The following is an 11,086-nucleotide window of genomic DNA, read 5'->3' on the forward strand; positions in this document are numbered from 1 at the left end:
ATGTATCTAATGACCACATGTATCTAATGATCACATGTATCTAATGACCACGTGTATCTAATGATCACAATTATGTTAGAATGCATAGGGGAAATAAATGAAAAATACATCCAATTAGCATTTATTTCAGAGTGAAGCAATAGGAATGGTCTTCATTTACTTTTCCTTTATTTTCCTTTCCTGTTTTTTATCTTCTATTATTATTTAAATATGAGAAAACATTAAATCTAGAAGCACAATGCTATGTGATTGCTGCAAGTCCAGGGGCTTCCTTCCAGGAAGAACTCTTTCTCCTCTGCCCAACATTGTCTTATACCCTGGATCCAATTGAAGATACTAGCCAATCAGAAAGAAGAAAGTAGGTGCTCACTAGGTATTCCTGACACGAGCTTTAAGGGCCTCAGGACCCGCACAGCCCGGAGGGTCCGCAGGTCCACGTGGGTGTTGAAGTGGGTTCCCGCAGTGGCCAGGATGCTGTGGATAGAGAGACACAAAAGACTCAAGGTTATCACAGGCTGTCTGTCCCCTCCTGTTTTATGGGGAGTTTGGGCTATAGCAGCCTCTGCCTGGAAAGTACACAAAGCTAGTGCCAGCTGTATGTGGGCGCACCTGAGCCTGAGTGAATCACCAGTGGCGTTAAGTGGAATTAAATATAGCCATCTGGGTTTTACTTTGCAAAGAAAAAGTTACCATAATACTGGAGTCCTAGTCCCAGATCACGAGCAGAGCACATGAGCTCCAGCATAAGACCCACACCTGAACCAAACCTGGTTCCTCACTTTCTTCTCAGCTCCTTCCTCCTGCTACCATGTCCTTACACTCTTTACTTCAAACTCACGTAATCCTGTCTCCTCTTCTCTTTAGGGAACTTGTCTGGATTAACTTCAGTGAAGAAGTAACTCACTCTCCTCCTCCTTGACACTCAGAATTCTTAGCAAATTAATAAATTATACTGACATTCATGACTGGGAGCTATGTCTGTGGTCATTATACATTATTAATATGTTTTCTAATCACCTCCAAACCAGACTTTGACCTGGACTGGCTTCTGTGCTTTCATTTTTCCACCTTCTATAGTCACACCCACAAACACACACAGTGTCACATCTACGCATCCACAAGAATACTGTTAGATTGTGTCTAGCAAGTATTAAGAAGACAATACATTTCATAGAACCTAAAGACGAAGCAGCTACTTTGTGGGGACAAAGGCACATATGGATTTGTGAGTGGTGAAGCAGAAACCTAAGTGTTAGACAAGCTAGGTTTAAGACCTGGACCAAAGAACTATCCACTTAATACAAACCTCTCAAGCTCTAGGTGCTTTGTTTGTTTTGGTTGATATTTTTGTTTGTTTGTTTTTTTTATCTATAAACTAGAGAAGTGCAATGGCCTAGTTTTAGATATAAAATGACACTGTGTTAAAGATGAAGAACGTCCTAGGCCAGGCATGGTGATGCATGTCTATAATGACTGCACTTACAGAGCTGAGCCAAGGAATTGCAAGTTCAAGGCCAGAATAGGCTACTCAGTGAGATACTATCTCCAAAAAAAAAAAGGTACTGGCAAGTATAACGTGCATAATTGACATTGTTTCTGACATAAAGATCAATAATATTGATTTAAATTTTGCTAGCTTATTCTTTGTTTTGTGAGATAATACCTTTTATCCCTTACAGCCTCTCCAAGATTAGTCCCTCAGTTCAGAAGCACTGGGAAATGAGTCATCTGGAAGACTTCATAGTAGCAAGAATAGCTGATTTAACTATTCTTTAGGCAACCTTTCTGCAAGATTTCAAATGTAGGCAAAGCAAACCATATGAAAGGCCCCATGGCTCCAGGAAACAGATGCAAGATCGACAGGTACTGAGGACGCCAATCCAGGATGACATAATCACAGAGACTATGAACACATAGCCTTGGCACCTGACCAGCTGCCTCAGTGTAGAACACTTCCAACGTTAGCAGTGTCCAAACACTTAATGCTGCACAGCTCATGTTAGGACATAGAGAGGAAGTTCACACTGGATTATGCTACTGGAATGGGTAGTGGAGATTGCTTTCATCTTTAAGACTTTATACTTTGGACTGGGGGAGATGGCTCAGTATATAAAATACTTGCACTGCCAGTCCCCAGAACTCACATTAAAAAGCCAGGCATATTAAAGCACACCTGTGAGCCCAGCAACTATGAGATGGGAGGTAGAAAGTAGGTGGATTCATGAAAGCTCATGGTCAGCCATCCTGTCTCAAATAGAGAGAAGAACTTGCCTTGGGACAAGTACATGGAAGTTGTCTTCCGACTTCCACACACAAGCACCATGAAAGTTTGTGCTTGCACCCACACACAGAGACAACACACACACACACACACACACACACACACACACACACATTAAAAATATCCTGTAATTCTGTGCTCATAAAATCTCAAATAATAAACAAACCACACCTACTCTCATAAAGCACTTGTCCTAGGTGAACTTTCTAAGCGTCCTCCATCATTCATGACCCCAACCCCCCACTAAATTTTAGCTTACAAAGTTAAAAGAGGCCACCGGGAAGTGGATGGTATAACTTCTAAAGAGGAAAAAGAACAAAGACAAATGTAGAAAATAGAACTGGAAAACTATGACAGAAATAGACAAAAGAGAAAAGAAAGAAGAAAAAGAGAAAGAAACTTCAAGGATATGCAAAGGGATAGAGACTGAGGGAAAACAGGTCCATTGTTCCGCTTCCCCCCTGAACAAAGGACAGACCCAACACTGGGGCTTCTGTGCTGCCCAGGTGCTAGACTCTCCCTCCTTCCTGGTGTCTCACCAACACAGTGTGTGGAATCTGCTCTGCTCAGAAACTAGAGTTCTGTTTCCTAGGATACCTAGGTACTCAGATGTTCTTTCATATCACACAAAGAGCTGCTGGAAGTAAAAAATTCCTCCCCAGGCCTGGGTATGACAGGTATGCTTTGGAACATGGAGGCAGAGGCAGAAGACAATGTTAAAAGAGAGCAAGGATACACAATGAAAATGTGGTAGGAAGACAGGAGAACGAGACTCTAAGAGACATAGTAAAAACTGTGGAGATGCAGGCAAGGAGAAAAATAAGAAATAAAAGCTAATGGAGAAGTAAGTGTCAGGGAAGCGTGCAGGTATGCTCATGTTAGAAAGGGTATAAAAGCAAAGCTAACATGAAAAACAGAGGAATGTGTTATTTATCACAGGGGCTCACAGAGCCAGCCATATGACAAGTTCACTATCCCACCATCAAGTGTACTCTTGACTGAATCCGTCTCACACTCCTAACAACCAAGCAGGACCTTACACAGCGCATGTCCTCAAGCTTTTTGGTTCCTTAGAAATTTCTTTTTTCTTCCAGTACAGGAAGATAGATGATCATCAGAGCTTTTAAAACACACATAGCCACTGGCTGCTTCTTCATTTCTATTGTTCACAAAGTCCTCAAGGGCAGGAGCTATAACTTGGCTCCCCGATCACGTGTTAAGATCAGAAGCAATGGGATTCACAGAGGGCAAAGTGAATTGAGGAACAGAGCCCTGCTCTGAGATCCCCATAAACCCTGTTCCCATCTCCATCAATGGAGTCTACTTCAGAATCACCTATACATCCTCAAACCTATTCTCATAGTTACTAAACAGATGTTTGATGGTTCAAACCTGATCTTCACTGACAAAAATGAATAAATTTGCACAGATCAATAACTGATAGAGGCCACAGGTATCCTAGAACTTCCTGATGAGAGGATCAGAAAAGCAAAGCTGGGATACTATTCAGTCATAGGTATGTTTGAGCATCTAGGAGTGTACCAGAAACCCATCCCCCAACATCTAAAGTCTGATGAGGACCTTGTAATATACTCCTAAGACTATGCACCCAGGTAGGACTCCACATGACAGAATGTCCTCCATAGGAATGATAGAGGGAGGGAGCAAAAAGGAGATGAAGATACAAAGGCCAAAAGCTTCCTCCCCAGGAAAAACCAAGTGTTGATGTATATACAGCTCAGCAAAGCTCTACCAAGTCTAGTGCAGGCAGATAGCAGGGAAGAGAAGAAGGAAATGATTCTTGACACTCAGTCCAGTGGAAGCAGTCACATAGAAGAATATGGACTCATGACAGAGATGCTAGCATTTTCAAATGCTTTTAATGATTAAATCATTAAAAATCACCTAACAAGACTGCTGTCTACATTTCATTTCCATGAGGAAACCAGGCTTTAAAAGAGTTAAATGGTTAAAAGAAATCCAGTTCTCTCTCCTTGTCTTGTTGTGCCTTGATGCTGTGTGATGTGGACCTAGCACTTCTCAGCAACACTATTCTAGTGTGTTGCCCAGAGTCACCATGTTCTGTCTCTGAACACATTAATGAACTTGATTCCTTTCATCTGAAGGCCACAAACCATCAAGCGAGTTACCTTGGTCCCTTTCAGGACTATCAGAATCCTCTGTGTACCTTTCTCCATGACTATAAGATTACCTTAATGGCAGGTAATGTCTGCTGCAATATTTACACACATAAACTTGAAGACACACACATATCACAAAATCAGAAGAAGGCCACCAAGGATAAGTTCAGCCTGAGTTAATAAAAACTTAAGCTCTCTGCTGTCCCAAGAGCTATGTGTACATATGCTTGAAGAGCAGAGGCTCTATTTTTTTCCATTTACTTTTCCCTTGTAAGCACTGAAAGGATGGAAAGTTCTGTACAGAGGTGGACTTAATTTCTCCTACCCTCCCTAGCAGAGGGCAGACGACCAGAAATATACACAGCATGTAGTACACACAGTCCAGTCTAGTAATTGCTTCGGTCTGCCTGGTGCAGCTCGGCCTCTCCTCTAATACTTTTGTTTTCAGTTGTCAGCAGCTGAGGTGATGAGTAGAGGCTGATCCGATCCTGATGTTGTGGCAAAAGTCTTTCTACTCATGGCAACTGTAGAGGGACAGAGGAAACGAGAATGCAAGAGATGCCCTGGACAATTAGAATTTAGCCATCTCTCCCAGGCCAGTCACCCACAGGTCTTCAGTGTTAGATTCCTTTTGACCTCAGGAAATTTTCTTAGCTTCCTTGTCAATCCAGGTCAATAGTCTCCTTTTAGAGACATCTTCTGCTGTTCACTTCCATGTCTGAAAATACCCTGCAGCAGTGGGCTTATGTTTAGAATTGTCAGATAAAATATAGGTTGCTCAGTAAAATTTGAGTTTCGCTTAAAGAACAGAAATAGTTTTTAGTACAACTAAGTAAGTTTAGTGCAGTTTTTTTTAATAATGTGTGGGATATTCATTATCTATCTAAAATCTGGCATTTAAATTAAACAGTGCTGAGGTATGAATGTGAAACGTCCCCCCCCCATAGACTCAAGTGTTTGAACACCTGGCCCCCAGCTGGTAGCATTGTTTGGGGGAGGGTATAGAAACTTTAGGAGGCTGAACATCATTGGAGGAAGTGGGTCATTGGAGGCATAGCTTGGTGTTTCATAGCCTACTGCAACTTTCTATCCTCTGCCCATTTCCTGATGACAGATGTAGTATGACCATATGTCTTACATTCCTGCCACCATATCTTCCCCACCATGATGACCAAAATACAAGGTGAAATAAACCTTCTTCCTTAAGTTACTTCTTGTTAGGTACTGAGCCATAGTAATCAGAGAAGTAACTAATACAACACAGAAGCCTATGTTTCTATTTGCTAAGTCTAGATAGTACACTCAGGTGGTGCTGAAATTTGGATCTGGAATTCCTTCAAGGCCTGTGTGTTAAATGCTTGGCTCCTGTCTCATAGAAATACTAGGCAGAGCCACTAGGAGATCTAAGGCTACTGATGGTGTGCCTTCAAAGGGAACTGTAGAACCTGGGTCTCTTTACTATTGTACTTATCATTCATCATGAAATGAACATCTTGTTCTACCATGTATGTAGGTAGGTATATAGGTGCACGCATGCACACACACACACACACACACACACACACTCTCATACTCACACACACATACACACTCACACACTCTCAAGAGCATTACAGTCTCATTCAGTGCCCAAAAGTAATGAGTCCAGCTGATTATGACACAACTGGGAGCCAGAAATTACTGTGTAGAGGGCTCTACTGTTAGTTGTTGCCCAATGCTCAGAAAATCTGCAAGTTCTCTTTAGAAAATAGACAGAAGCCAGGTGTCTTTAACATTAGGCCTAGGCTTGCCACCCAAGCTCTAAGCATCACCTATTTGCTTCTGTCCATATAAGAAAGAACTACTTTCACTTTTAAAAGGCATGCTGTTCATGAGAGGTGACAAATATTAGTAAAATTGTGTCAAGTGTTTAATCAGCCCACATTATAAGGAGACCAGAATTAGGAAGGGATCTACTTCAAATTGGATGTCCAGCAGAGTTGACCCAAGGAATTATTACTGTGGTCAGTCCACATATCCCATAGTTTGGATCCATTTAGAAGTATCCTGTGATCCAAGATGGACTCGTTGCTCTTTCATTTCTCTTCATTTCTCTTAGTGCTGTACCTCCATAAAGGGACCAGTTTTTACCATGCATTTCCCTTAAAATTTGTGTCTTGCATTTGCTTCTTCCTCTCCAGCCTCCCTCTTGCTTGGGCCACCTCTCCTTTCCCTTGCCTTCCCTATCAAAACAGAATGTTTTAGACCTCATATTCTGGGTCCACATTCCACACTTCTGCCTTGGGAAAGGAATGAATCACGGATTCTCCAATCAACTTTCAACTCTTATCCCATTACAAGCCTTCAAACTTACATAATTGCTACTCTGAGATACCAATGTTGTTGCGTGTAAAATGGGGACAAAGACTTGTAAGGGAAGTTATGGATTTTAAAATCTAATACTTGTAAATTTCTTTGCATAGCATTGATTTACCACATTGATTCTTGGTCATAAGCAATAGAAATAAATTTTAGCTATCTTAAAGGTAAAGTACTTTTAGATAATTCCATCTCCACCAAACAGGCCCAACATATTTTGAGAACATACCAGGAAGTCACAGAATTAAAAGAGTATCAGAAGACTAGTCTAAGACACTCATAAAGCAGGAATCTTGGTGTACTAGGAATAGCCAGGTACTAATCTAAGGAACCTATGAATGTCATCTGCTATGAATAAAACAGCTTTACTCAAAATTAAATATCTTGATATGGAGGGATTGTTCTGGAATATACAATGGTCTGTAAATGCTAAGGTACTTCTAAGAAGATGGCAGAGGAAGACTTCTCTAGGGACAAGATGGCAATGGACGAACAGAAGAAAGATACCGTCTCATGCTGCTGGTTTTGAAGATGGAGGAAGATTCCAAAGAACAGGAGGACTATAGCCCCAGAATATGCAGAAGATGAAGAAATGGAGTTTTTCTTTAAGCAGGCCCAATGAATACAACCTAGCTGCACCTGGATAACCTTTTAGTGTTTCCAAGATGAACAATACTCTTGCAAGAGTGCATACAAAGTGGGCTCCCCACTGGCAGATAAGAACAAAATAAATAACAATTTTTAAAACCAGTATGTATCTTCTACAGCTTGACACATGAAAGCATCTGATAAGTTGGTATTGCAGATAAGGAAGAGAAAGACCATTATCTGTTTCCTCATCTATAAAATGAGGTAAACACAAAGAAGGGCCTCTCATGTCCCCCTGGCTCTGTGACTTGAGTCAAGTGGCACAACCCTGTGCAGCTTACTTACAACTATGCTCAGTATCCAGATAGCTGTTAAACATTGAACATTCAGCTACTCAGTTCCCAAGTCAAATTGTTATATTGAACTTGCTTTACATGTCTTCAAGGAGAAGTCTAATGAATGATAAGTAGTTGGGTCCTTGTAACTTGATCTAGAGCCAAGCTCCTTTATGGTAGGAGCTGCCTTTCTGTTTCTATCTACTATAGGCCCTTTCTCTAGCAATAGGAAGAGTAGAGCCCAAGAAAAGCCCCAACTTAAGGCTCATGGACATTGATACAGTCTCTCTGGAGCAGAAAAGCTAGACTCATGTTCAGGAGATATGTCTATGTGCCTGTGGCACTTACATAATAATCAAAGAACCAAACCAAGGGCATTTTAGCCACACATGTAAATCATTATGATCCATCAAAAATCCATTGAATTACATGTAATGTTATGCTCTTCATTTCCTTTAAATACATTATGGGAATGTGATTTGATTTGGAAATCAATTTCTAGAGAATTTATTTCATTTTGTTGTTATAAAAAAAAGAAAAAGAAAGAAAGCCTCATTTATTAAATTGTTCACATAGGAACTATTCAAAAGAAAAAAATCAACTTGACCAAAATATATTAGAGGGAAGCCAAGAAAGCTGAGAATGAGAAAACCATCTGATTGCCCAAATCCCAGTCCCTATAAGCAACTTTCTCCTCCTCCAATCCCACTGGCTATGCTGTAGTCCTTTGATACCACTGGAGTTAGCTCTATCTCAGAGCTCAAACCCTATGCTGTAGTCATCTGAGCCCTACTGAGCACACATGTGGCATTCCTACAGAGACCAAGACGGGGGAAGTAGCTATCCTTATCACACTTAGTGTAAGATACCATTATAGTAAGTAAGAAGGTCAAAGGCGACCTATGAGTAGGGCAGAGGAAACAAGGAGGGAAGAAATTCTTCAACATAGGAAGAAGCATGCACAGAAGGAGCAGCAAGGAACCCAGGAGATCAGCATGTTTAACATATTAAAACAAGAGAGATGTGACTAGAACCTGGTGAGGTGGGGAGAGTGGAGAATGATTTGCAGAACTCAAAACCATCACAGGCAAGGAAGACGCTATAGGATGTGACAATTTGGATGGAGCCTGGCAGAATGTTCCAAGAGCTTTGGCTGTCAGTCTTAAATGTGGCAGTGGTACATCAGCTAGTCACAATGCCACTTTGTGTTCAAAAGAGTCTTCAAGCCTGTACGTATCTCACTTTCTCTTTAATCCTTGGACTTGGTCTCTATACCTAGATTAATTCTTCTCTTGTAGGAGGGCTATTCTGTGGTCATGTATTGCACTGGGCTCCAGACTTGCTATGGATAGACCTAGATCAAGCTTAACAAGCATCTATTGTCATAGGCAGTAACTGGTTTAGAAATGGCCAGCTGATAGAACTCATGCCACTGATCTATAAGGAAAAAATAGTGTTCAGGACTTCAACTGACCTGTGTTATGCAACAAAGTAAAAGTATAATACATATACCTGTGATTTCTTTTTTAGACCCTTTGATCACAGCTAAGTAGAAGTGTATTTTATAATAAGGGCAGGAGAATATAATATTTACCTTATATGTTCCAGACTTGCATTTTTTTCTCTTCAATACTTCCTTTCTTTTGCTCAATTCTGGTTGCCAACAAGTTCATTTCATGACCCTCTAGTGAAAGTTACCCACAGTAGCCCTAACCACCTCTCCCAACCCCCACCACATACATACACATAAATTCTTTCTAAGGATACTGCTCCGAAAAGGGCAGATGGACCAATGTGAGTGGCTGATTTAACATAACCATGAACCTCTTGATGCTTCTCCTAATCAAAAAATAGTTTGTATTGAAAGTCTTTATTGCTGTGTTCCAAAAACTGGAGACACAGCATTACAGAAAAAAAAAACTTCTTCCTCATTTAGGTCCCTGAAATAAAATAGGTAGTATGAAAAACAAAACATAGACACAGACACAGACACAGACACACACACAGACACACACACACACACACACACACACACACACACACACATGAAAACCATCATCATAATGATATCTGTTTCTGGTTTGTTTTTCTGTTCTTTGTTTTTTTTATTTGTTTGTTTGTTTGTTTTTTTGGGTTTTTTTCTATTTCTTGATTTGTTCTACAGACTATAAGTTATAGCCAAGAGGGCCTAACATTTCTTGGGAGGATAGGAAACCAGGTAGGGTCAGCTTGCCCTTTCTATTAAGGAAAGACTATGCCATTTACAAGAGGAACAAGTGTCTCTGACTTTAAAAAAGAGGAAAAATACTTATGGAATAGAAAATGTGGTTCCCTGGTTAAATTTCAAAGAAATGTAGTGGGTAATACTAAAATACAAAAGAAAAGTGCTGACATAAACCCTTTCCTTTCCTTGTCCATCAAAAGAAAGCTCAACAGTCAAAACCACATCACACAGAAAAGGTTGTGCTGACATCTGGGGACAGCTTATTCTTGGTAGTGAACAGCTGACCTCTGCACTGTAGGACATTTAGTAGCATCCTTGGCCTTCAGCCACTAACTACCTGTACCTACCTTCCACCAGCCATGACAAAATGTTTCCAGATATTGTCAAATGTCTACTGGGAAGAAAAGTCACCCCTGGAAGAGAACCAGTGAGTAGGAAGAATTCCGACTGACAATCCTCATGAGCATGAGAAAGCCCTCATAGCTAACCAAAGGCAGTGAGTGGCATCTGTTTTTCACAAAGCCCATGGGGAGAAAACACATAGTCTGGCCAATCAGAAACAAGAAGTTGCTTGCATAATCCCAGCCCTAAATTTTAACTCTGAAGGACCATTAAATTTGATGGAGGAAAAATGCCCCACTACCTTTAAATGCCTTTAAAATGACCTAAATACATCCTGTGGGGTACTACAAGGTAGAGCTATTATGAAAGGGGCATTCTCCAATGCTAGAAAAGTACAACAAATACTTATACTTGCCTAACTTATCATAAGGGAAATAGGAATAAAGGTCCTACCAATGGCCCTGGGTTCTGTATTCTTGGGGATGAAGTATTCACTCAGACCCAGGAAATGAAAATACCAAAAGAAGAGAGACCCTAATTGGTATGCAGGCGCCAGAAAGGATGATAGAAACAGAAAGAAAGTTGTCTCGTTGCTTCACAATTCACACCAACATCACCTATATGGGTGCCATTATCCCCACTGCCTACATCTGAGAGTTAGTACTCAGAGAGAGAAACTGCCTAGACCAAGGCCACTGCAATAGTCAATGATCAAATTGAGACTCAAACATATACATTTGGGGGAATTCCACTTCCCTTCGGCCCCTGCCTGGTCCCTGGGACTGGAGCAGACACAGAGTCGGTCTGCTCCTGTCCT

The 11,086-nt window shown here is 40.9% G+C and overlaps 1 protein-coding gene across 4 annotated transcripts in view; it reads right to left on the reverse strand.

The window, feature by feature from the left end:
- Positions 1 to 11,086, reverse strand: part of Cacna1e (calcium voltage-gated channel subunit alpha1 E) — a 320,444-nt gene that overhangs the window by 220,426 nt on the left and 88,932 nt on the right. For all 4 annotated transcript variants that reach the window (XM_028759777.1, XM_028759802.1, XM_028759794.1 and 1 more), the window contains exon 4: positions 371 to 474. In XM_028759777.1, the coding sequence (XP_028615610.1) occupies positions 371 to 474 (104 nt within the window). The remainder of the gene's footprint in view (positions 1 to 370; positions 475 to 11,086) is intronic.

This window comes from Grammomys surdaster, unplaced genomic scaffold (genome assembly GCF_004785775.1).
Source record: "Grammomys surdaster isolate TR1022 unplaced genomic scaffold, NIH_TR_1.0 130, whole genome shotgun sequence".
Classification (NCBI taxonomy): Eukaryota; Metazoa; Chordata; class Mammalia; order Rodentia; family Muridae; genus Grammomys; species Grammomys surdaster.